Here is a 27,286-nt window from a genome sequence, read left to right as displayed (position 1 = left end):
GCTTTCTAGAAAACAAGTGGTCTTTTTGGTGCAACCAGGCTCTATTCAACTTAAGATAAATCAAGAATGGAACAAGGTACAAACAAATTGATTTTTCCTTAGTTAAATAGAGAGTCTCCTCTTTCCTTTGAGCTGGTGTCAGAGTCATAGTACAAAATACTCTGTGGGTCTTGAAATGTTACCTAAAAGCAGTGACCTTATTCAGAGAATAAATATTTGTGTATTTCGATGTAAAAAAAAAAGTTTGAGAACCACTGCCTAATGGGGCGTTCACACCAAGAGCGACAGATGTGAATTGAGTGGCAACTCTACATTCAAAATAAATGAAATGGTGTGGTAACACGCGATTTAATAAGGTAGCACGGATGGAGCGTCTGGCGTGAGTTGGAAGTTGGAAAAATTGAACTTTTCAGGCAACGAGTTTATCCCGACGTGACGTCACTTCCCTAACGGAGTAACACTCTGTTGCTATGGACGTCGCTCTAATCAGAGAAGCACAGAGGAGAACTATGCAGGACATTTACTTTATGTTTCATTTTAACCCGAGCTAACAGGCTCTTCTGGGATTTGTACAGTAGGTGCAGTGCAGCAACGTTGGTTACATCAACCATGAAGCCATGATCGACGTGAAAAGAGAGCGGGTTGAGAAATGAGTGAGAGGTTTTTTGTTTTATTCAGGCATCAAGCGCGACAAGCACGAATGAAGCGATGATCCAAAAATGATCAAGCAGCGTGATACAAGCGTTTTAAGCTATTTTTTTTTTTTTAAATGCTTTTGGTGTGAACGCCCCATTATAACACAAAGCATGGATATTAAGATCCTCCTGAACAGGAAAAAGAAGGTGTTTATGGCAGGAGACAGGGAGGAGGTGAGATCAGTCCAGAAGGAGCTGAAGAGAGCTGAGAAGGGCCAAGAACAGCTATAAAGGGAAGCTAGAGAGCAAGCTTCAGCAGGGCAATGCCAAGGAGGTGTGGAGGGGATGAAGGAGATAACAGGGCTAAATGCATCTGGTCCAGCTGTGGAGGGGAGCCTAGACCTTGATAATGAGCTAAACCTGCACTTCAACAGGTTTGACGCAGACAACAACACCATTAGATTGGAGGGACAGGACTCCCCCAACAGCCTTGGCTGCTACTAGTCTCTCTCTTCCCCCTCGCTCTCCACGCAGTAGGTGGCACAGCCTCCTCACACCCTAACATCCCGATGACCTCTCCCCACCCCCCAGGCCCCCACGTTTTACATCGAGCCAGGTGAGACGGGAGCTATCCAAGCTCAGAGCCAAGAAGGCAATGGGCCCAGACCACATTCACCCCAGACTGCTGAGGGCATGTGCAGGACAGCTGGCAGAGGTGTTCCACTACCTGTTCAGCCTCTCTCTGGAGCTGTGGAGAGTCCCCCAGCTGTGGAAGACCTCCTGCATCATTCCAGTGCCAAAGGCGAAACATCCTAAGTCTCTTAATGACTACAGGCCAGTGGCACTGACCTCACATGTCATGAAGGTCTTTGAGAGACTGCTTCTGCAGCAGCTGAGGCCCGTGGTGAGCAGTTTCATGGACCCTCTGCAATTCGCCTACCAGGCCAGAATTGGTGTGGACGATGCCATCATTTTCCTGCTGCACAGGGCTGTCTCTCACCTGGAGGAGCCGGGGAGCTCAGTGAGAGTGATGTTCTTTGACTTCTCCAGTGCATTTAACACCATCCAGCCCTCCCTGCTAGCAGAGAAGCTCCATGCCATGCAGGTGGACCATGACATTGTGGCCTGGATAACCAACTACTTATCTGACAGGCCACAGTATGTTAAACTAAGCACCGTTGCCCCCCAGGGAATGGTGCTGTCACCGTTCCTCTTCACCATCTACACCTCAGACTTCAGACACAATTCCAGCAAGTGTCACCTCCAGAAGTTCTCAGACGACTCCTCAATTGTTGGATGTATCAGCGAGGACGATGAGGAGGAGGACAGAGCTGTGGTGGAGAGATTTGTCCGCTGGTCAGAGGAGAACCATCTCAGGCTCAACATCACCAAAACCAAAGAGCTGGTGATTGACTATCGGAAGCACGGGAGACCCCCAACCCCCATTACCATCCAGGGGGAGCAGGTGGAGATAGTGGACTCCTGTTAGTTTTTGGGGGTCCACATCAACAACAGGCTGGACTGGAAGGACAACACAGATGCTGCATACAGGAAGGGACAGAGCCGCATGTACTTCCTGCGGAGGCTCAGGTCCTTTAATGTGTGTAGCAAACTGTTGGCCACTTTTCATCAATCCATGGTGGCCAGTGTGTTGTTCTTCGCTGTGGTGTGCTGGGGTGGAGGCATCAAGGAGGGAGAGAGGAACAGGATCAACAAGCTGGTGAGGAAGGCCAGCAGTGTGGTGGGCCACAAACTGGACAGTCTGGAGGATAAAGGTCAAGATCAACAACATCCTGGAGGACCCCTCCCACCCCCTCTACGAGGAGCTGTGGTTGAGGGGGGGGGGCACCTTCAGCCAGAGACCGACTCTCCCCAGGTGCAGAACGGAGCGGTTCAGGCGCTCCTTTCTCCCCACAGCCATCAGACTGTTCAATAGTGCTTGAGCGTGAGCACACACGCACACATGCACGGACACACACACAGAGATCCAAGCACTTTACTAACTCATAAGCCTTTATTTATTTTTATCAATTTATTTTATTTATTAGTGATAGGTTACCTTTTGTGTGCCTGTCTTGTATCTGTTGCTGCTGTGACAAAGTGAATTTCCCCCTTGGGGGATTAATAAAGTTTTATTCTATTCTATTCTATTCTATTCTATTCTATTCTATTCTATGATGGTTGTCATGAATGCAGTATGCTATACCATGATTGGTCAAAGCATTTTTTAAACTTTTTAAAATGACATCACCACCCCAAGTTTTTATTACATAACATGTGGACAGAGGTTTTTTTTAGACATACTGGTGTGGATGTGAATTTATTTGGAAACAGAGGAGATAAAAAGTGAGTTTGTTGAGTTTGTGTGGACTGGAGCTCAGAGAGCAGAGGTTGTTCAGTCAGAGTCAGCTGCAGCTTCCTGCTGATGGATGATTGACAGCTGAGTCATGGCTGTTACCAAACCTTGTTACCAAACCTTGTTACCAAATGGTGCCACAACGGGGTGGGGGAGGGGGGGCATAGGGGAGGGAGGGGGGCACAGTTAGGATGAGCTGATTGCTGATTAAATAAATGTAATAAATGCTGCAGAATTGAAAGATGTGTGATAAATGCTGCATCTTGACATCCTGAGTTGTGCAAACACAGTTTGTTGGTGTGTTGTAACGACCGGCCAGGATGGGGGGGGGGGGGGGGGGGGGTTGAGTGACAGGGACAGCCTCTGCCTCCTTTTGGTCAGCACTTATTTAACGACTCTTGAGTCTGTGGTCACTTCAACATAGAAAAACTTCAGCTCTTTTCTCTCATTAAACAACAACCAGAGTCTGAGTTTCGACGCTGCTGCTCTCGAACGCCTCACATCAATCTGGATCAAACCCGGATCAACACCGATGATGATGACTGACAGGCCCGGGGCGGCATACATGGCTGCCATGTCCCATCATGCCCCCCTGAGGGTCCCGGCCGGCCAATGGGGAGCTCCGGGGGGGGTGGTGATGATGCAGGTGGCCCCCCCCCACGGTATAAAACCCCACGGCACCGTCTGGGCCCTCCTGAGCAGTTGGAGCATTCCCAGCCTGGCCTCGGGTGGAGGGATTGCAGGAGAAGGGAAACAAAACTACACGGCCTCACGACTGTGTAGTTTTGTTTGGTTTTTTGTGTGTTCGGGGAGGAAAAGGGGGGATAAACAACGAGGCTCGACACCGTTCTCATCTTGGATTTTTCTGGAACATCTTTCTGGATAAGGAGAGTGTTGCTGGTCAAGTGAGCCGGGCTCCGTCCCATCAGACCCAGGCAGCCTTGTGGAGACAAGTGAGTAACCACTCATGTGCTGTATGGGGACCGGGACCGGGTCTAGGGACCGGGTCTGGGCTCTGATGGGCCTCACTGGCTTCTGGTGTTTTTGTGTGTTTGACATTAAGGTTGTGTGTATGTGTGTGTCTGTGTGTGTGTGTGTATGGGGCCTCGTGCAGCAGCCGACTCTGCACCGATCTGAGAAAAGCCAAGAATAGCAGCTGATAGCATGAGAGTGGCCCGTCAGCTGGGGGCCCATGGCTTTTTAAGGGAATCAGCAGCACGGAGATCACTTCACCGGCTCAGATATGTCCACATGCTGCCTGTCAGTCAAACCGCAGGGGGGGGGCCGGGGGGGAGGGGGAGGGGGGGTTGTGTATTTTTGGCCACGGCCATATCTGTCGCTCAGATTCCTGTCTGTAAATATCAGCTGAGTTAAACTGGATCCGTCCAACTTTCCAACTTTCCACTTTTTTGTGGGGATTTTAAGGTTGTGTATTGGTACTATTGAGTATTGATTAGAAAGACAGATGATCGATCGGTCGGCTGCAGAGACGACGTCCAATCAGCTGACAGCACTGACAGACAGACAGACAACGGCAGCTGTCCTGACGAGGCCTTTAATGTCACATTGAAAAAACAGCAGGAACAGTTGCATGAAGCAGCTTCTGTTGATCATCAGCTTTTTAAAAAATTTTTATTTAACCTTTATTTAACCAGGCAGAATCAATTAAGAACAAGTTCTTATTTACAATGATGGCCTGACAAGAGGCATTAGCTTCTTGAGGGGGAGGGGGAAGGGGAGGGGGGCTGTAAGGGAGAAAAGATAGGTTAAAAGACAATAGCAAATATGCACAACAATACAAACACTCAGCAAAAAAAACAAGACATAAAAGTTAATAACAAGGAAATTCAAGCATAAAAGGAATTAATAGACAAGATTTTTTACAAGCATAAAAGAGTAAATAGCCAAGGTTTTATTTTTCATTATAGCTCATTTTAGATCATTAGCTTGTTATTGATCGTGTGCTTCTTATTGATTGTTATTACAGCTTGTTATTGGTCGTCAGATTTTCCTTCTGGGCTGTAAAAGTAAAAGTAAAAGTAAAAGCGGCTTCACTTTTCTCTCTGATGTGAAATGTTTGGTCAGAATAATTTAGTCTGTGATGAGACGTTTCCCTGTGGAGAGGAAGAAGTCGTGGTCAGTAAACCTTTATTGACAGTCTGTGAAGTCATTATGAACATAAACATGATCGATATCAACATCATGACTCAAACAGGAAGTTGTTGTTTATTGGTGATTGGGTCTTTGATGATTTGGTGCGTTCACTGGCCGTAGGGAGATGGAGCTTCATGTTACCTCGGGCTGCTGCTGCTGCTTTATTTATAGCTCTGCTTAACGACACACACACTGAACGTTGACTAAAGTCCTTTCTATTTATACTTTCATCAGTGTCTGCTTCATTATTTAATGTTTCTACTGCTGCTGCTGCTGCTGCTGCTCTCAGATCAGCTCATTATTGATCTGACCGATCGGATCAGAGCTCTGAGCTGATCAATACGTCTGTGACTGACGGCAGTATAGAGGAGGAGGATCTTCTGCTGTAATACTACAGTAATAATGAAGTATCACTACAGTATTAATGCCATTGTAATACTGCATTATTACCGTAGTGCTACGGTAATTATGCAGTATTATTACAGTATTAATGCCATTGTAATACTGTATTACTGCAAAAACTCTACATCTTTCCAAGAATATTTGTCTTATTTCTTGTCAAAATGTCTCATTTCTAGTCAAAACTAATCTCTTTCCACTTAAAATAAGACTCTTCACCTAAAAATGAACTTGTTTTTAGATCATTTCCATTTGTTTCAAACTAATTTTCACTTGAAATAAGTAGAAAAATCTGCCAGTGAAAGCAAGTTTTTTGTGCTTCTACAGATTTTTCTACTTATTCCAAGTGAAAATCTGCTTGAAAGAAGTAAAAAGTGTCTAAAAACAAGCTGCTTTTTAATGTGTTGAGTCTTATTTTAAGTATAATGAATGATTAGAAATAAGACAGATATTCTTGGTAAGGTTTTGAGTTTTTGCAGTGCAGTGGCTCCTAACTTCATATTTGAAGAGGCCCAAGCAGAAGTCTTAGTGGCGCACGACATGAATCAACTTACAAAGCAAATATTCACATTTCCTTTTCAATATCGGTCTGACACCTTTAATGACAGAGTCCAGATTCTCTTCCACGTTTCACCAGTGTTCAAATAAAAAACCTCACTAGTCTCATACATACAAGTAGATGAAACATTTACATCCACTGTCTCAAACTTTAGAGGCAAAATGCAACAGGGTCAGTTAGTCAGTTAGTTAGTTAGTTGCCTTTATTTAAAGTCGTGTATACTGAGCCTCATTTACAGTCTGGAGCAGTGTGTGTGTGTGTGTGTGTGTGTGTGTGTGTGTGTGTGTGTGTGTGTGTGTGTGTGTGTGTGTGTGTGTGTGTGTGTGTGTGTGTGTGTGTGTGTGTGACACCTGCTGCTGTCACATCAGCCTCTCTCTCTCTCAGCTGTTACTTCTTCAGTCACTGGTGTTTTATTATCTGATGACTCATGTTTATTTTTCACTGTCGGAGGAGAAAGAGAAAATTATGTTTTCACAGAACTGACAGTTATAAATAGTTATAATGATTATTGTTTTTATTATTCAGGTAGTTATGGTAGTAGTATTCAGTGTGTTCATTGAAGTTAATAAGCAATACACTGCAAAAACTCAAAATCTTACCAAGAATATTTGTCTTATTTCTAGTCAAAACAAATCTCATTCTACTTAAAATAAGACTCATCACATTAAAAGCAGCTTGTTTTTAGACACTTTTTACTTCTTTCAAGCAGATTTTCACTTTAAATAAGTAGAAAAATCTGATAGTGGAGCAAGTTTTTCTTTCTTATTACAAACACAAAAAACTTGCTTTCACTGGCAGATTTTTCTACTTATTTCAAGTGAAAATTAGTTTGAAACAAGTGAAAATGATCTAAACACAAGTTAATTTTTAGGTGATGAGTCTTATTTTAAGTGGAAAGAGATTAGTTTTGACTAGAAATGAGACATTTTGACAAGAAATAAGACAAATATTCTTGGAAAGAGTTTGAGTTTTTGCAGTGTAACATTAGATGAATATCCATGTTGTTGTTAAATGTTGGTTGTTGATCACACAAACTTTTATAGTTTGTAAACTTGAACCAAAGGAAAAAAGTGACTTAGAAGCACAATTATCAGCTTTTACCTGGACTCAGTGTGTGTGTGTGTGTGTGTGTGTGTCGGGGGTTAAGTGTCTCCCTTCACACTCGCTGTGAAAACAAAGAAGCTTTAACGACCTGTGATGAAGCTGTTTGATGTTTCCACACGTTTCTGTTGCTTCTGCTTCTTCTCTTTAAACGTCAGAGTCTGATTGGACAGAAACATGAAGACATTATTTATTTTTAAGATTTAATGGTTCATGTTTCACAACTGGAACAAAACATTCAATTTAACTTTATCTACAAGTATAAATACACACGTCTGTGACGGAGCAGACAGATTTATGATGAGAACAGCTGCAGCGACAGTGAGACTGGAACCAGAACAGAAACCAGAACCCCGTTATCGATCGGTATTATTGATTATCTGCAGCTTTACACTGCAAAAACTCTACATCTTTCCAAGAATATTTGTCTTATTTATTGTCAAAATGTCTCATTTCTAGTCAAAACTAATCTCTTTCCACTTAAAATAAAACTCATCACCTAAAATTAACTTGTTTTTAGATCATTTTCACTTGTTTCAAACAAATTTTCACTTGAAATAAGTAGAAAAATCTGCCAGTGAAAGCAAGTTTTTTGTGTTTGTAATAAGAAAGAAAAACTTGCTCCACTGTCAGATTTTTCTACTTATTTCAAGTGAAAATCTGCTTTAAAGAAGTAAAAAGTGTCTAAAAACAAGCTGCTTTTAATGTGATGAGTCTTATTTTAAGTAGAATGAGATTTGTTTTGACTAGAAATAAGACAAATATTCTTGGTAAGATTTTGAGTTTTTGCAGTGTAACATTCCTCTGCTCCTCCTCCTCTCTGACATCTCTTAGTCCATCGCCATGGAAACACAGCGGTTTCCGATGGCGATGCCACCGTGATCAGATTCCGTATCGACAGCAGTTTCTCTCCTTCACACTTTCCTTCTTCTCCTTCTGCTGCTGTTTCCTCTGACCCCTCCGACACATGGCCGACCTGCAGCTGCCGTCGTCCGTCATCTGACCCCAACAAGCCCCAAGCCCCGACACTTATAGCCCCTGACCCTCACACATGTTCACTTTACACAGGCTGAAATGACGATGCACTGCAAAAACTCAATACCATACCAAGAATATTTGTCTTATTTCTAGTCAAAACTAATCTCATTCTACTTAAAATAAGACTCATCACATTTAAAAGCAGCTTGTTTTTAGACACTTTTTACTTCTTTCGAGCAGATTTTCACTTTAAATAAGTAGAAAAATCTGACAGTGGAGCAAGTTTTTCTTTCTCATTACAAGCACAGAAAACATGTTTTCACTGGCAGATTTTTCTACTTATTTCAAGTGAAAATTAGTTTGAAACAAGTGAAAATGATCTAAAAACAAGTTCATTTTTAGGTGATGAGTCTTATTTTAAGTGGAAAGAGTTTAGTTTAGACTAGAAATGAGACATTTTGACAAGAAATAAGACAAATATTCTTGGAAAGATTTTGAGAAACACTGTTTTCCACAAGACAGTTAGTTTCAAGATTCAAGAAAACTTTATTGTCATTGTTCAATTGTACAATGAAATTCTGTTGGCACTTCTCAGGCTTCCAATCAATCAACTAACTAACTAACTAACTAAAACACGATAAATGTAAATGTACTTTTGTTTTTTGTAAATGTACTTTATTCATACAGCCCTCTTTTCTGTATAAATATTGCAAATTGAATCGTAGGCAACTGGACTTGTATTTGTCCAGTTGCCTACGATTCAATTTGCCCAGAAAAGAACGATGACCTGGATGAATGAATGAGTGAATATCCATAGACATTATTCAGCCCTTTACAACAATCCTCTCGGTGTACCAAAGTGCTTTACAGCGGGTAATAAAAAAGAAGAAGAAATAAAAACTATTAAAAACAGTGAAAGCAATAAAATACAGCAAAATCAAATAAGTTAAAATAAACTAAAATAAAATGAGATAAAAGTGTCATCTGCTAAATGTAAAACTACCTGCAGATAAAAATAATAAATAGCAGCAGTAACTATAAAACCCATCGTTCATTGGAAACCAGTCAGAGCAGAAGGAGATGAAGGCTCGGCCTCCTCTTCCTCATCACGCCGTGTGGCTGCCCAGGTGCATGATGGGATATCCTGACCTCTGCTGAGAGAGGAGCTGAACTGGAGCTGTAAAGCATTGACTACAGCTCCCATGATGCTTTGGGAGAGTGAAACCTGAGACTTGACAGATGCAGGTGTCTATTTGTGGAGAGAGGGATGGATTATGGGATGCCAGCAGTGTCTCCTCTTCTACCAACTGTTGCTGCTGCTGTGTTTCCTCTCTCATCAGCGTCTCATTAACGTCTCTATCTCTGTCTCTGTCTCTGTCTCTGCAGGCTGCCGACCAACATGTCGACACAGGCGCCAACGTTCACACAGCCGCTGCAGAGCGTCGTAGCACTTGAGGGTAGTGCTGCGACGTTCGAGGCTCAAGTTAGTGGTAAGGAACTTCCACTCACACTGCAAAAACTCAAAATATTTCCAAGAATATTTGTCTTATTTCTTGTCAAAATGTCTCATTTCTAGTCAAAACTAATCTCTTTCCACTTAAAATAAGACTCATCACCTAAAAATTAACTTGTGTTTAGATCATTTTTACTTGTTTCAAACTAATTTTCACTTGAAATAAGTAGAAAGTGAAAGCAAGTTTTTTGTGTTTGTAATAAGAAAGAAAAACCTGCTCCACTGTCAGATTTTTTTTACTTCTTTAAAGTGGAAAATTTGCTTGAAAAAAATGTAAAAGTGTCTAAAAACAAACTGCTTTTTACATGTGATGAGTCTTATTTTATGTAGAATTAGATTTGTTTTGAGTAGAAATAAGACAAATATTCTTGGTAAGATTTTGAATTTTTGCAGTGTTGTCCACTCACTTCCTGTCTGAGAGATTTCCAGAAAAAGGCGTTGTGTTAAGATTGCATGTTGTTGTTGTTGACTCTGAGCTAATCTAATGTACTCTCTGGGTTGTGTGGTTCTCCGCTGCAGGATCTCCAGTTCCTGAGGTGAGCTGGTTCCGTGATGGCCAGGTTCTTTCCGCCGCCGCTCTGCCCGGCGTTCAGATCTCGTTCAGCGACGGCCGCGCTGTTCTGAGGATCCCCGCTGTGACCGCCGCACACAGCGGGAGGTTTTCTGTCAGAGCCACCAACGGCGCTGGACAAGCCACAAGCACCGCCGAGCTCCTAGTTACAGGTGAGGCCTCGGGTAGACTCGTTGTCATGGTAACAGCTAGGGCTCAGGTAGACTCGTTGTCATGGTTACAGTTAGGGCTCAGGTTCTCACCTGTCCTTTGAGTCTAACTCACCTGTCCTTTGAGACTAACTCACCTGTCCTTTGAGACTAACTCACCTGTCCTTTGAGTCTAACTCACCTGTCCTTTGAGACTAACTCACCTGTCCTCACCTGTCCTTTGAGACTAACTCACCTGTCCTTTGAGTCTAACTCACCTGTCCTCACCTGTCCTTTGAGACTAACTCACCTGTCCTTTGAGTCTAACTCACCTGTCCTTTGAGACTAACTCACCTGTCCTCACCTGTCCTTTGAGTCTAACTCACCTGTCCTCACCTGTCCTTTGAGACTAACTCACCTGTCCTTTGAGTCTAACTCACCTGTCCTCACCTGTCCTTTGAGACTAACTCACCTGTCCTTTGAGTCTAACTCATCTGTCCTCACCTGTCCTTTGAGTCTAACTCACCTGTCCTTTGAGACTAACTCACCTGTCCTCACCTGTCCTTTGAGACTAACTCACCTGTCCTCACCTGTCCTTTGAGTCTAACTCACCTGTCCTTTGAGACTAACTCACCTGTCCTCACCTGTCCTTTGAGACTAACTCACCTGTCCTTTGAGTCTAACTCACCTGTCCTCACCTGTCCTTTGAGACTAACTCACCTGTCCTTTGAGTCTAACTCACCTGTCCTTTGAGACTAACTCACCTGTCCTCACCTGTCCTTTGAGTCTAACTCACCTGTCCTCACCTGTCCTTTGAGACTAACTCACCTGTCCTTTGAGTCTAACTCACCTGTCCTCACCTGTCCTTTGAGACTAACTCACCTGTCCTTTGAGTCTAACTCACCTGTCCTCACCTGTCCTTTGAGACTAACTCACCTGTCCTTTGAGTCTAACTCATCTGTCCTCATCTGTCCTTTGAGACTAACTCACATGTCCTCACCTGTCCTTTGAGTCTAACTCACCTGTCCTTTGAGACTAACTCTAACTCACCTGTCCTTTGATACTAACTCACCTGTCCTTTGAGTCTAACTCTAACTCACCTGTCCTTTGATACTAACTCACCTGTCCTTTGAGTCTAACTCACCTGTCCTTTGAGTCTAACTCACCTGTCCTTTGAGACTAACTCACCTGTCCTTTGAGTCTAACTCACCTGTCCTTTGAGTCTAACTCACCTGTCCTTTGAGACTAACTCACCTGTCCTTTGAGACTAACTCACCTGTCCTCACCTGTCCATGTGCAGCGGAGACGGCGCCTCCAAACTTCCTACAGAGACTGCAGAGCTCCACAGTGAGACAGGGCAGCCAGGTGAGGCTGGACGTCAGAGTCGCAGGTATCCCTGCACCTGTGGTCCAGTTCTACAGAGAGGGAGCCGAGATCCAGAGCTCGGCCGACTTCAGGATCCTCCAGGAGGGAGACCTGTACAGTCTGCTGATCGCCGAGGCCTTCCCAGAGGATTCTGGGACATACTCCGTGACCGCCACCAACAGCAGTGGACGAGCCACCTCTACCGCCGAGCTGCTGGTTCAGGGTGAGACGCTCAGATGTTCGTTAGATACACACAGAAACTCCTGGGACCCAAAAGTTGGGTCAAAAAGAATAACCCATAATGGGTTATTCTTTTTTGACCCAGCTTTTGGGTTAAGTACTTGACCCAAAGGTTAGGTTATATTGACTACAATGTTGTGAAAAGTAAAGTAAAACAACAGGCAGGCAAACTCGTTGTTCATATTATAAATGTGTTTATAACCCAGAAAATGGGTTATTCTTTGAAAAATAACTCAAGATTTTAACCCAACCAAAGCAACCCAGAAATTGGGTTGAAGAAATAACCCAAGAGTTTTAGTGTGTAACCCAGAAAATGGGTTACTCTTTGAAAAATAACCCATAAATGGTATAATAACCCAAACAACCCAAGAACTGGGTTAAAATATTAGCTCTATAACGCAGAAAATGGGTTACTCTCTGAAAAATAACCCATAATTTTAACCCAACACAAGTAACCCAGAAATTGGGTTAAAGAAATAACCCAGGAGTTTTTAGCGTGTAAACGACTGTTACAGCCAAACTGCTGGTTCAGGGTGAGACTGTTTAACAAACTCACCACCACCACTGAGCTTCCTCCTGGTGGAGTTTGATCAACATGTGAAAGTTTCTGAACACGATCAGAAAACAGAAAACCTTCTCATTTAGCGCTAGCTTCTTTGTTAGCTTCTGGTTTAGCCTCCACAAAATGGAGGCAGGAAAGGAAATTACATTTTTATTAAAGGGAAGTTGTGCTGTGTGTGAAAACATCCTGTTAAGGTCTCTGTGCCCGTCTAACTATAAGTTTTATTTATCTCACTGGACCTTCAAATTAGTGTCAAAGCTATGAAATATGAAACTATTCACCTCTAAATGAACAAGATTTTAATAATTTCACAAGATAGAAGAATTGTTTTGTTGAAAACACGCTCACCGTGTGTCTGAGCTGTGACCATGTGACTCACACCTTGATGTGTTTGTACCTGTGCTCAGGTGAAGAAGCCGTTCCAGCAAAGAAAACCAAGACCGTGATTTCAACCTCTCAGATCTCAGGGAGCCGTCAGACCAGAGTGGAGAAGGTACGAACACTCTACATCTAATCATCAATAATGATCACACTGCAAAAAATCTTTCCAAGAATATTTCTTGTCAAAATGTCTCAATTTTAGTCAAAACTAATCTTTTTCCACTTAAAATAAGACTCATCACCTAAAAATGAACTTGTCTTTAGACAGTTTTCACTTGTTTCAAACAAATTTTCAATTGAAATAAGGAGAAAAATCTGCCAGTGAAAGCAAGTTTTTTGTGCTTGTAATAAGAAAGAAAAACTTGCTCCACTATCAGATTTTTCTACTTATTGAAAGTGGAAAATTTGCTTGAAAAAAGTAAAAAGTGTCTAAAAACAAGCTGCTTTTTAATGTGATGAGTCTTATTTTAAGTATAATTAGATTTATTTTGACTAGAAATGACATTTTGACTAGAAATAAGACAAATATTCTTGGTAAGATTTTGAATTTTTACAGTGCAATAATCACTGAGCAGCATGCAGAACTCCCTAACCCCCCCTCTAACCCCCCTCCCCCCTAACGGTTTGTCCTCAGAGGATGGAGGCCAGTTTCCAGGCCTCCTCCATGATGCAGATGCAGGTGGAGGGAGTGGAGCTGGCTCAGCAGCTGGCTCACAAGACTCCACCTAGAGTTCCTCCCAAGCCCACATCCAAGTCCCCGACACAGGCCTCGCTGGTCGCCAAGGTGACCGGAGCACGCCACCAGTCGCCGTCGCCCGTCAGACACGTGAAGGCGCCCACGCCCACACCAGTCAGGTGGGTAGAGCCTTTACAGCATTATGATGACTCAATGCATGACTTCAGAAATGTCCCGTCAGGGCCACCGTACCTTGTAGTCCAATCATTTTATGAAAAAAGGTTGAACAAATTTCAACAGAAGCAAACTCAACTGGTTTTGTATCCTCAACAGGTCCTGAGTGAGGGGAAAAAAGCCCTGAAGAATCCCATTAGGGGAAAGTTTAGAAAAAGACCCAAATATAGCCCATTCATACGCCTATTAATTATTTTTCTCACGTGAATAGGGTACAATTTTTAACCTTTAGATATCTCCATGAAAATTACTGAGTTGATTACTTTCATTAAGACAAACAAAAAATGTATTACAAGTTTTTAGAAATTCTTTGTTAACATGAGCAAATTTGCATAAATTTGCATAAATTCCACCATTTTGACGGCACATGTAAAGGTGCTGTGGTGGTATGAGCATGAAAATTGTAATGAGGTGACTCCAGAGGTTCATAAAAGGACCTGTGTATTGTCTTGAAATTTCGGACCAAGTCACGGAGTTTACTTTCTCTTTCGTCAGCTTACCAACTGTAGCTTTAATGAGCTAGGTTGCTTAGGCTACCATGTAAAACGAGTCCTTCCCGCAGCGACGGATTCTTGAAAAATTGCAGTCATCTTTAAATTTAAAGTGGTTTCTTGTTGGTTGACCGATGGAGTCAACTCATACCAATTTTCATGTTGGTACCACCACAGCACCTTTATATATGTGCCGTCAAAACTGTGGAATTTATGCATATTTATGCAAATTTGCTCATGTTAACAAAGAATTTCAAAAAACTTGTTATACATATTTTGTTTGTCTTAATGTAAGTGATCAACTCATTAATTTTCATGGAGATATCTAAAGGTTAAAAATGTGATCCTATTCAGGTGAGAAAAATAATGAATAGGTGTATTATGGGCTATATTTGGGTCTTTTTCTAAACTTTCCCCTAATGGGATTCTTCTGGGCTTTCTTTCCCTCACTCAGGACATGTTGAGGATACAAAACCAGTTGAGTTTGCTTCTGTTGCAATTTGTTCAACGTTGACCCCTTTTTTGGCCTAAAATTACTGGACTATTGGTGGTTTTGTGGCAGCCTTTAACGTGACCTCCCTCCCCCGTCTCCAGGCCTGCCTCCCCCACATCGAGACTCTCGGTCTCCCCCATCAGGCCCGTCAAGTCTCCCATCACCGCACGCAAACAGGCGGTCGCCGGCGCCGACGTGCCGCCACCATGGAAACAGGGCGGCTACACGGCGGAGGCCAGCTACAGCAGCATGACCAGCATGATGACCAGCAGCGTGATGAGCAGCAGCAGCACCGTGACCCAGCTGGGCCACGAGCAGCACTGGGAGCAGCAGGTCACCGGGGTCAGAGAGGTGAGGGGGGGGCCGAGGTCACCACCCAGCAGTTTGATTGGCAGGAAGAGGGTCCTTCCTGCCAATCAAACTGCTCTGTTGACCTTTGACCTGTATATGTGTGTATGTGTGAGAAGGACATCGTCTCTTTGTTTTCAATGTGGCGGCGCCATGATGGTGAGGATGAAACTAACTGTGCGTTCACACCAAAAGCTTCCAAAGCGTCAAAAACGCTCGAGGCTGGGCGTCAGACAAGACAGCTTCCAAAACGGCAAATATTTTCAGCCGCTTTGGTCGCTCGTCACGTGACTGACGTCAAAGTTCGATCGCGCTGGTCATTGGGGAGCCGAAGGACAAAAAAAAAGAAAAAAAAGGCAGCTGACGGACATCTCTATTCTGACAGGCTGCCGCCGGTTGTAGCCGAACCGCGTCATAGCTAATTACCCTAAAGTTAACCAGGGCTCAACTTCTCGTCTGGTGACGCTTTGGAAGCTTTGGAAGCTTTGGAAGCTTTGGACGCTTTGGAAGCGCGGCGACGCCTGTTGACGCTTTGGACGCTCAGTGTCGCCGGGCTCTCATTGAAAATGAATTGACTTCCAGCGTTTTGACGCTTTGGAAGCTTTTGGTGTAAACGCACAGTAAGACCGCCACAGTGACTGGCATCAATCAGGCTGTTGTCATGGCGACGGCAAATATAACCATCGCATTTCACAACGTTGCCTGTTTTTCAACCAGACCTGTTGTAATGCTTTTATTTTATTTTCATGATTTTCATCGTCGTAGGTTTAAACATGAGCAGAACTCATGGATGAACAGATCAGAGATGTAAAGGTCACAAATAACAGATGTTTCATATTTTCCTTGACTGTGAAAACAGGAAGTGACTTGAAACGTTTATGAGTCAGAGTGTTTGAAGGGTTTGGTTGAAAAACGTCTGCCCCTCTTCGTCTCCTCGTCCGTCTCTCCATCACTTCCTCCACCGTCCGTTTGAGTGTCTTTACCTCGTCACAGTTTAACACCAGTGTGAAAGTCAACGTGAGCCTTTATTGATCTGGTTGTCAGCCTCAAACGGTCCAACAACTGGAGGAGTCGGAGTCGCCAAGTCGGCACCTGGACAACAACTCCTGTTTTACCCAAAAGGCAGTGGGACAGGATGAGGATGTGACACGACATGACCCTCCTCCATCCCATTGTTTGGGGGGAATCTGTGAAAGTTTAGACGACAGCGATGCGACATCATCGGACAGAGAGAGAAAGTGTTGCGCTCCTCCTGTGATGATGTCATCAGCGTGTCACAGTGAAGATCTGTCGTCCATCTTCACCCATGAAGACGGAGAACACGTCAACATGTTGTCCAGTTTGTCTGATGATGAAACAGGATCAGCTGTTCAAGATGTCCGCCCGGCGCTCTGGCCACCTGAGGAGCAGGTACCTTCTGAAGCTCCGCCTCTTTTTTGACTCTTTTTTTTTTGGGGTCACTTTTCTTCACAGAGCACTTCTTATTCTTCTTCTTTTTTCCTGCTCATGTTGTTTTGTTTCTTGATCTCACGGTTTCAGTCACTGCATGTCGAACAGGATATTACATGAGTACATTTACACACAGCGGTATCCTGTCACACAGTGGGAGCGTACCTATGTTCCCCGTTTTTCCCAAAAAGGGTCCTATGTTCCCCAGTCGCAATACATACCGGGGAACATAGGACCCTTTTTCAAAAAAAGGGTCCTATATTCCCCACTGTTGCTGGTCGATGGACTCTCTCTACGTATCTGGACTCTCTCTCTATCTGGCCTGTCTAGCCTCTACCTGGTCTTTTTACTCAACTTAACCAACTCCTTTCTTCATTGCCTAAACCCAACCAATGGGACAATTACACTTCTCACTCAAAGTCACAACTCCACTTCCAGGTATTGGGGAAAAGCGGGAACATAGGACCCTTTTTCTAAAATAAGGTTCTATGTTCCCCGGTCCCATACAAAGTGGGGAACATAGGGATGACCCCCACACAGCACAGTGACACCGCTGCCGTGCACACGTACTCATTCAGGTGTGATGTCTTTATTACAGAGGCCGGTGGACACTGAGCTTTATGCCATTGTAGTATTTAATTAGTTCACCAAGAAATGCCAGAACTTCTCCTTTAATCTTTATTACGATTTGATTTAAACAAATAAATATCTCCCCTCATGTGGACTAAGGGCTGGGAGAAGTTTCAGAGTTCTCCGTGGCTTCTCTGAGTTACAGGGGGTCTCGGCGTAGCAGTGCATGTCCATATGACTGTTGCAAATGGATACCAACTGTCTTCGTAACAAAAAGACACACCAAAAAACATCCAAATACCTCCATGCTGCTCGTATGTAATGTCTGTCTTGTATTGAAGCTCCGACATGCGTAATTCACTTTATGCACAGCTACACTACTTCCTGAAATAAGCCAGCTCGTTTAATTCCTGTCTTACATTATTGGACCAATTGATTAATCCAGGTGTGTCTGAGTAGTTACAGTGGTCAGACACACCTGGATTAATCAATTGGTCCAATAATGTAAGACAGGAATTAAACGAGCTGGCTTATTTCAGGAAGTAGTGTAGCTGTGCATAAAGTGAATTGTCCCGAAAAAAATTTAATAAGTCTATATTTCAAGCTTGTTTTGTAGCGGAAGCTCCTCTTCCTGGTTAGTCCAAAATCTCATGAGATTTGCGCCGGCAAACAAGCTTGAAATATAGACTTATTTAATTTTTTTCAGGACAATTTCACATTTCGGGGCTTCAATACAAGACGGACATTACAGACGAGCAGCATGGAGGTATTTGGATGTTTTTTGGTGTGTCTTTTTGTTACGAAGACAGTTGGTATCCATTTGCAACCGTCATATGGACATGCACTGCTACGCCGAGACCCCCTGTAACTCAGAGAAGCCACGGAGGACTCTGAAACTTCTCCCAGCCCTTAGTCCACATGAGGGGGAGGAGATAATGATAATGCAATTAGAATTTTGGGTGAACTATACTTTTTAATCAAGTATTAAATCAAACAAAGGCACCAAGGGATTAATTTGAAGGAACTGCTTAGTGTCCACCCGCCGGTCCCTGTATCTCTGTGTTGCCATGGATGTGCTGATATCTATGTGCTGCTGGTTGTGTCTCCAGGCCGGGGGAGGGAAAAGAGCCGGCGCGGTGGCCACGGTGGTGGCCGCCGTCGACCTGGCTCGCGTCCGCAAGCCGGTGCATGTGGATGTGGAGGGTGGTGGAGCTGACGAGGAGGAGGAGGAGGCTGTGGAGGTAGAGATAAGGCAGCAAGGTGGGGCCGCCGCCGCCGCCACGGTGGCTGATCAACAATGGACGACGATGAGGGTGCAGGCTGGACAGATGCTCACTACTGCTCAGGAGTTTGCACATGAACCAACGCTGCCACTGCCTCAGGTCAGAGGCACCAGCACCAGGAGACTCTCTAGTTTCTGCACTGGCAAACAATTTTCTTTTCGGTAACACGATACTTGAATAGGTATTCATAAGATTGACATAACACTGTCATAACCATGACATAACAGCTGTCATAAACATCAATGAATACTTATGACAGCTGTCGTTAAGTGTCATTCGGTAAGTTATGTCACTTTTGATGCAAAGTTGACATTATTTGAGATGTCCTTGTTATGAGAACTTGACATAATTTTTGAAGTTTGGCAATTAGGTCTGCTATGACAGTTTAAATTGTCTTTAGGAAGTAAGGAAACGCTGGTCAGCTCGCCCAGCATTTCCACCACCACTAATAATAACAAAATAAACAATAGAGACAAAACCATATATTTATCGAAAACGGGCCCATTAACAAGTGGTAACGTAGATTCATCCACATTAATATGAGACTTTTTTATAACCAAATAGAAACTCCTCGTTGTCCCTTTAACGACAGCTGTCATAAGTATTCATTGATGTTTACGACAGCTGTTATGTCATGGTTATGACAGTGTTATGTCAATCTTATGAATACCTATTCAAGTAAAGTGTTACCATCAATTTCCCTGTGAGTCAAAAATAAGCAAAATTATTTGCCAGTGCTCTCAGATAACTAAAATCTCCCGTTGAGCTCGTCGGCACATCCATAAACTGTCCATATTTACTGTGTGAAACTCTTGCTGAGGTTGTAAGTTAACGCTCTTGTGAACTCTGTTGTGTGAACTCCAGATTCAGAGAGCAACAGAAATCTCCTCCTACCACGTGGACACTCGTGGTCTCGCCCCGTCCCCAGTGCCACATTTCACAGTTTCTAAAGTCTCTGTCCCCAAACTCGAGTCTAGCTCCGAGGTAAGAGAGGCAACGTCGGGCAAGCAGGAGAACAGTCAGGAATAACAGAAAGCAAGGATGACTAACCCTTCACCCCAGCCCTTTACTTAGTCACCGCCGACCCGTCAATCCGTGCATCCTGTAATGTTACAGTTCACAGCGATGACGTCATCTGGATTCAGAGTATAGCTCATTTAGTAATCGACTTCATCTCCAGCTGATGCTGATCAGTCTGAGTTAACAACAGATCCAGTCTGGGTTTGGGTACATGTGCACTGTTTCTCCACTAGATGGCTCCATACATCACACTTTGCAGAGTAGCTACATGGGAAGAAAGAAACAGTGAAGACTGTTACAGTAGTGTGGAATGTGATAAATCTTTATATCAGACTGAATCTGCAGAACTGTCAGTTTCACAAAGTCCAGTAAAGATCAGACTCATTTTAAACCTGTAAGAGTCCATAGCTAACAATATCAGGGTTAGGTTAAAGTTGTAGGCTGTAAAAGTGACTCCACCCTCCATGTTTGCTGCTGCATCATGAGTACCTCTCTGATCACAGCTCCACGTTCAACATGTGACAGGAAGCTGGACAAAGACGTGATTGGCTTAATGCTGCATGGAGGGGGGGTCAGGGTTAGGGTTATCACTGCTTGCCTGAGATGCAAACTTGTTGTGACCTGTACTGTAGTGATAAAAATACTGTCCCTCAAATAACACGATGGATCCTCTTTTAACCTTGTTGTTCTCCGCTCCCTTAATCAATAATCAATAAACCACTCATTAATCCGGCTTAATTTAAAATTCATCCCTTCGTTTTTTCCCACTGTAGTTTTAATAATATAACTAACGAGCTGTAGCACCTTCCCTGTGCTGTGGTTTAACACCAACCAAACCAACAAAAGAAGCCAACGTATTATTCTCTCCATCACGGTGTGGCTCTTCCTCTTCCTCCTCTTTGGGTGGGCCAGGTTTCCATCGCGGGCTCGGCCATCGCCGCTCTGCAGAAAGAGTTGTCGTCTTCCTCCGTTGCCGCTAGAAAGATCATCAAACCAGTCAAGTCTCCCAGTCCGTGTAGAGGGGCGGCGGAGACCGGAGCGACGCCAGAGCCCGTCCCGTTCCCCTACAAAGACTTCTCTGAGAAATATCAGAGTCATCTTGGCTCCGAGCTACAGATGGGGGCGGTGAGCTCTGGTGGGGGCCGGGACAGAGTGTATGAGGACTGGACAGTCCAGGTTTGTAGTCTGGTTCTTTTGGGGCTGGACCTGAACAGGACAAGAAAACCTGATGAGTGGGGGGTGCACACTGCAAAAACTCAACATCTTTCCAAGAATATTTGTCTTATTTCTTGTCAAAATGTCTCATTTCTAGTTAAAACTAATCTCTTTTCACTTAAAATAAGACTCATCGCCTAAAAAATGTAGTGTTTTTAGATCATTTTCACTTGTTTCAAACTAATTTAATTTTCACTTGAAATAAGTAGAAAAATCTGCCAGTGAAAGGAAGTTTTTTGTGTTTGTAATAAGAAAGAAAAACTTGCTCCACTAGCAGATTTTTCTACTTATTTCAAATGAAAATAGACTTGAAAGAAGTAAAAAGTGTCTAAAAACAAGCTACTTTTTTATGTGTAACTATGTATGTATATGTATAAATATACATATTTTAGGTATAATGAGATTTGTTTGGACTAGAAATGACATTTTGACTAGAAATAAGACAAATAAGTTCAGACCATCCATCCAAGGCATTAATAAAGAGCAGGAAATCTGCTGCTGCTGCTGCTGCTGCTGACGATTCCCCACATCACTGACTGGACAAAATCTAATGCACTGCAAAATCTCAAAATCTTACCAAGATTATTTGTCTTATTTCTGGTCAAAACAAATCTCATTATACTTAAAATAAAACTCATCACATAAAAAGTAGCTTGTTTTTTAGACACTTTTTACTTCTTTCAAGCAGATTTTCACTTGAAATAAGTAGAAAAATCTGACAGTGGAGCAAGTTTTTCTTTCTTATTACAAGCACAAAAAACTTGCTTTCACTGGCAGATTTTTCTACTTATTTCAATTGAAAATTAGTTTGAAACAAGTGAAAATGATCTAAAAACAAGTTCATTTTTAGGTGATGAGTCTTATTTTAAGTGGAAAGAGATTAGTTTTGACTAGAAATGAGACAAATATTCTTGGAAAGATTTTGAGTTTTTGCTGTGTGGGCGGAGCTCCCCAGAGCCTGAACCCTTCTGGTTTTAGGAACCAAATTTTTACATTTGTGTCCTCTCAACTCACGAGACAGAACATAAGTAAAGGGAAAAGTTGTGTTCGTGTAGTGAAGTCTAGTTCTTCAGACGTCCGGTTTTCTTGATTTCTGTTAAAATCCAGGATAAACATGAATCTAATAAAAACATTAACAGCTTCTCGATGCTATTGACAACTTCATTCTCACCTCTTCAGCTCATCCAGCCTCCTTCCTTCCATCTCTCTGTGCTGTGTTGTCTTCTCGTGTTGGACATGAACAGGAAGTTCACTGTTGTGTCCTGTGTGTGTGTGTGTTTGTCATGTTGTGTTCATCATGTTGGTGGTTTTAGAAACAGGTGCATTTATTTTTTTGCTGGGTTTGGGTTTTGTTGCTAATGAATGTGTGACTGTACGACAGGTGGTGGAAGCAGCAGCCGTACCGTCAGCAGGTGAAGGCGTGGTCCCGCCCACACTGGTGTCTGTAAGTAGTCTGCTCCAAGATTCACATCCAGCTATCTACACACAGCTTTACTGTAGAGAGGTGACATTTCTATTAGTGAAACATTTCCTAAGTGCTGTGTCTGGTTCGTAGGGCTTGAAAAACACAAATGTGACGGAGGGTGAGTCGGTGACGCTGGAGTGCCAGATCAGCGGTCAGCCCGCTCCGGTCATCATGTGGTTCAGAGAGGACTACAAGATCGAGACCTCCATCGACTTCCAGATCACCTACGAGGGCGGATTTGCCCGGCTGGTGATCCGCGAGGCGTTCGCTGAAGACAGCGGACGCTTCACCTGCACGGCCACCAACGAGGCCGGGACCGTCAGCACCTCCTGTTACCTGCTCGTCCAAGGTCAGTGCAGCAAAAACCTCTGACTAAGCCCAGAGATACTGTTGGCACAATGTGGCAGTCTATTGAGACTAACTGTATCTTGGTCTTTCAGTGTCCGAGGACATCGAGAGCAGAGAGGAGATTGCTGTTGTTACCGAACATGTTGAAACTGCTCAAATCAAAATGTGAGTCACTCAGAGATGCTTTAGATTAGGGATGTCAAGATTACTTGTTTTCACAATTAATCGTGCTGTTAAACGCCACAATTAATTGATTCCTAAATACCATCACTTTCTGAAAAAGATTATGTTGGAACCGTATCTGCAGATGTGGCGCCAAAGTAAAGGAAAATGCTCAGATACTGGTCCATTTATCTAAAGTAACGCTGAATAAGTAGGAATTTAAATGTTTGTGTGTCATTTGTATTGTGAAAAAAAATGATTAAATTAAACTTAAACATTTGGTATAGATGACAATTAATGACATAAATATTTCAAACACTTCCCCCTGGGGATTAATAACTGGTCCTAGAGATTATCAATGTAATTATTATATTTTGACTTTATTTGATTTTACACATTTATAGTGTTGTGAAATGTATTGATGCATAATAATTGTGGTAATCATAACACCGTGATTATTTCTCTGACAATAGTCGTACCAAGAAAATCTATAATCGTGACATCCCTACTTTAGATGCTTCACTGCACTCATTGATCAAAAATGCTCCTCGAGAAAAGATTCTTCAGTTGTTTGTTTCATTCACATTGTTGAGACTTACTGAGATTTGTGGTTGTAGAGTAACTGAAGAGGCCCAAGAAGAAACCATGTCCCAGGTGAGCACCGCTGAGTCGGATGCTGCTGCCACCGCCCCCTTCTTCGTCAGGAAACCCACCCTCCAGAAGCTGGTGGAGGGAGGAAGTGTCATATTTGAATGCCAGGTTGGCGGAAGCCCCAAACCACACATCATCTGGAAGAAGAGCGGCGTCCCGCTCACTACCGGATACAGGTTTGTGTGATTCATCCTCTGCCTCCAGCTTGCACCAACCGTTAGCTACGATGGCCGAGACTACCAATCAGAGATGGACAGAGTACTCCACCCCAATACTTGAGTAAGAGTACAAATACTCCTGGTCAAGATGTACTCCGTTACAAGTAAAAGTAGCTCAGTCGACATGTTACTGCAGTAAGAGTAAAAAAGTACTTGCTTTTGAAGGTACTTAAGTATCCAAAAGTACATGCTTTTAAATTTACTTTAAGGCAAGACAAGGCATCTTTATTTATATAGCACATTTCATACCAAGGCAACTCAATGTGCTTTACATAAAGACAAAACATTAAAAAAAAGAAGCATAAGACAGAATAAAAACAAACAAAACACTAAAAACAGAGTTAAAAGCAAGAGCAAATAAAAGTAAAATGAAATAAAATAGATAACGTTTTAAGTTCTAAGTTTTAAGTTTTAAGTAAGAGTCAGAGTAAATGTCTTATTGTTCACATCAATGAATGACTCTAATTGTTTGTAAATGAATGTAAGGAGCTTTTAACTCTTGTTAGTGAGAATGAACTCTTTGAAAACAGCTGCACTGATGTGCTGCTTTTAGGGGTTAGGGTTTCCTTCTCTGACAAACACAGCTTGTGTCCAATAGGATTTTAGAAAAAGACCTGAAAGTAACCAGTACTTTTCAGCCGTACTACTAATTAACTCCAGTAAAAGTACTAATATTTGTCTTGGAGATGTATTCAAGTAGAGTAATAAGTACCAGAGAAATCTAATACTCAAGTAAAGTACAAATCCTCTGGATATGTACTTAAGTACAGTACTCAAGTAAATTGACTCCATTACTGTCCACCGCTGCTAACAATAGATAACTTATCCAAATGATGTTTGCTTGTGTTGTGTCTTTAAAGAAGGAAAGAAGTGTTGTGTGTGGGGGTCACTAGTCCTCACTGAATAGCCTCTATCTATCTAACTATCCCTCCCTCCCCCATTCTTTGTCCATCAGATACAAAGTTGCCTACAAAAAGGAGACAGGAGAGTGCAGGTTGGAGATCTCCATGACCTTTGCTGATGATGCTGGAGAATACGCTGTGTTTGCCAAGAACCAGCTTGGAGAAGTGTCCGCCTCTGTCAGTCTGATGGAGGAAGGTATGCCACCATTTCTTCACCAGTAAAGTCAACAAGCATCTGACTGATTTGTTTGTTTTTTTAATAATATTTTTATTGTTTTTTTCAAGAGAAGTTTAACAGCACAACATAAAGGGACTGTGCACGAAAAAACATATACAAAAATAGACATGATAACAATAAGAAAAACAAGAACAAAAAGCAAGAACAAAAAACAGACAAACATTGACATTGCAGTTGCGTAAAATGAAAAAGAAAAAGATTAGTACATTATGGTAGGCTATGTGGCAAATGTATACATGATGTTAAGTAGTAAAGGTCCATTACATCTGGGGTGCATTAAGAAGATAAGATAAGATAAGATAAGATAAAGATAAGATAAGATAAGATAAGATAAGATAAGATTATACTTTATTGTCAGATCACTCTGAAATTTGTCTTGCGTCCCATGACGTCCAAGGTTTCACACAAATAATAACAAAATACCAAAAACATACATTTACAAAAAAGCAAGAAAAGAGGAGAATTAAAGCCTATTTCTAATGTAGTCCATGAATGGCTTCCAAATGTTCTCAAAGTTATCTGAGGAGCCACATACTGTGTATCTCAACGTTTCAAGTTTAAGGAGACAGAAACTGATTTGAATAAAACATTGAATCCGTTGTTGTGCCAACAGAGGAATACGAAGCCTACATGAAGAAACAAGAAGCGACCTTTATGACTGAAGTGACCGCTGTGGTGCAGGAACCTAAAGTGGGAGATGTTCCCCCGGTTGTTGTTACCACCATGGAGCAGATGACCACAACCATTATCTCTGGACAGGTACGTACAGCAGAACACAGAATCATGGGGGAGCAATGGGGCAAATGGGTCAAAACCTAACTGTATGTGCCCTGTCACATTTAAAGGTAACAGATTTGAAAAGCTTTGTGCTGATTAAAGGTAAACCTTAGTCCAATCAAATATCTGTTTTTGACAGACTATAAGTAAGTATATAATAATAGTAATTAAAGGGACAACGAGGAGTTTTGGGAAAGCAAAGTGTTTTCACACTACATTTATGAGCCTCCGCACCGTGAAATTCTTTGACCGGCGCAAGACAGACTCATGTTTTCATTCATCAAGAATTAAAGTCAGAGGTTGGAAGACGATCACATACCGTCGTAGTTCCCACCATAAACGGAGATTCGGCGGCGTTATTCTCATGACTCGCCACGAAACCGAAAGTAAAGAAACGCTGGTCGGCTCGCCCAGCATTTCCACCACCACTAATAATAACAAAATAACCATAGAGACAAAACCATATATTTATCTAAAATGGAGCCATTAACAAGTGGTAACGTAGATTCATCCACATTAATATGAGACTTTTTTATAACCAAATAGAAACTCCTCGTTGTCCCTTTAAGTGTACCCCATTTTCCACAAACTGGCTGTGGGGCTTTGAGGCACTTCAGGCTTCAGCACTGTGTGGAAGGGGTCAGAGTTAAAGTAGCTATGGAAACTGATGGCGATTGATTGAATGTCAGTGATTGACGGTCACAAAATCTCTCCTCACATCTGCAGGAATTCCATCTTTCTGCCATCGAGCTGAGGATCATCCAAGAGATTGAGTTCCGCATCATGAAGATTACCTACAGAGAAATAGTGACAGAGGACGGAGAGCTGATGGTGACCGCCGCCCCCACAGAGGCCGTGGAGCCGACCTTCGACACTCCCGTCAAAAACTACAGGATCATGGAGGGAATGGGCGTCACATTCCACTGCAAGATGACTGGAATGCCTCTGCCCAAGGTACGAGCCATCTAAGAACTACACTGCAAAAACTCAAAATCTTTCCAAGAATATTTGTCGTATTTCTTGTCAAAATGTCTCATTTCTAGTCAAAACTAATCTCTTTCCGCTTAAAATAAGACTCATCACTTAAAAACCAACTTGTTTTTAGATAATTCTCACTTGTTTGAAACAAATTTTCACTTGAAATAAGTAGAAAAATCTGCCAGTGAAAGGAAGTTTTTTGTGCTTGTAATAAGAAAGAAAAACTTGATCCACTGTCAGATTTTTCTACTTAATTCAAGTGAAAATCTGCTTGAAAGAAGTAAAAAGTGTTTAAAAACAAGCTACTTTTTAATGTGATGAGTCTTATTTTTAATATAATGAGATTTGTTTTGACTAGAAATGAGACATTTTGACTAGAAATAAGACAAATATTCTTGGTAAGATTTTGAGTTTTTGCAGTGTAGCTTTTCCCCCTGGATTCAAATGTGCAGTTTTCACAGAAACACAGAGTGGTTTATCAATGACATTGTCTCCTGCCAGATCGCTTGGTTCAAAGACGGCCAGCGCATCAGGCCTGGCGACCGTTACCAGATGGAAGTTCTTCAGGACGGACGAGCTAGTCTTCGTTTGCCCGTTGTTTTGCCGGAGGACGAGGGCGTATACACCGCCTTTGCTTCCAACTTGAAGGGAAATTCTGTCAGTTCTGGGAAGCTGTACGTAGAGGCGTCCGGAGCTGCAGCACCACAGAGATACACACCACAGCCAGCAGTGCAGAGAATCAGGTGAGGTTTCACTAAAGATGCTGAGGAAAGGCTTATGCCCAATTCCAATTCTATTTTTCATCCCTACCCCTTGCCCCTTGAAA

General features: G+C 42.6%; 1 protein-coding gene across 1 annotated transcript in view; it reads left to right on the top strand.

The window, feature by feature from the left end:
• The first annotated feature begins 3,703 nt into the window (after window positions 1-3,703).
• LOC311004175 (titin-like) overlaps window positions 3,704-27,286 on the top strand; it is a 239,473-nt gene continuing 215,890 nt past the window's right edge. Inside the window, exons 1-19 of the mRNA XM_083996121.1 lie at window positions 3,704-3,944; window positions 9,569-9,672; window positions 10,215-10,418; window positions 11,695-11,982; window positions 12,969-13,054; window positions 13,577-13,797; window positions 14,938-15,187; window positions 16,229-16,594; window positions 18,313-18,585; window positions 19,351-19,470; window positions 20,419-20,682; window positions 22,103-22,165; window positions 22,277-22,535; window positions 22,627-22,699; window positions 23,314-23,523; window positions 24,521-24,663; window positions 25,319-25,464; window positions 26,209-26,436; window positions 26,962-27,203. Of these exons, the coding sequence (XP_083852247.1) occupies window positions 9,582-9,672; window positions 10,215-10,418; window positions 11,695-11,982; window positions 12,969-13,054; window positions 13,577-13,797; window positions 14,938-15,187; window positions 16,229-16,594; window positions 18,313-18,585; window positions 19,351-19,470; window positions 20,419-20,682; window positions 22,103-22,165; window positions 22,277-22,535; window positions 22,627-22,699; window positions 23,314-23,523; window positions 24,521-24,663; window positions 25,319-25,464; window positions 26,209-26,436; window positions 26,962-27,203 (3,527 nt within the window). The 5' untranslated portion in view covers window positions 3,704-3,944; window positions 9,569-9,581. The remainder of the gene's footprint in view (window positions 3,945-9,568; window positions 9,673-10,214; window positions 10,419-11,694; window positions 11,983-12,968; window positions 13,055-13,576; window positions 13,798-14,937; window positions 15,188-16,228; window positions 16,595-18,312; window positions 18,586-19,350; window positions 19,471-20,418; window positions 20,683-22,102; window positions 22,166-22,276; window positions 22,536-22,626; window positions 22,700-23,313; window positions 23,524-24,520; window positions 24,664-25,318; window positions 25,465-26,208; window positions 26,437-26,961; window positions 27,204-27,286) is intronic.

Source organism: Trachurus trachurus (assembly GCF_905171665.1).
Source record: "Trachurus trachurus genome assembly, chromosome: 21".
Classification (NCBI taxonomy): domain Eukaryota; kingdom Metazoa; phylum Chordata; class Actinopteri; order Carangiformes; family Carangidae; genus Trachurus; species Trachurus trachurus.
Note: the sequence above shows the minus strand (reverse complement) of the source record. Positions and strands in the feature narration are given on the sequence as shown.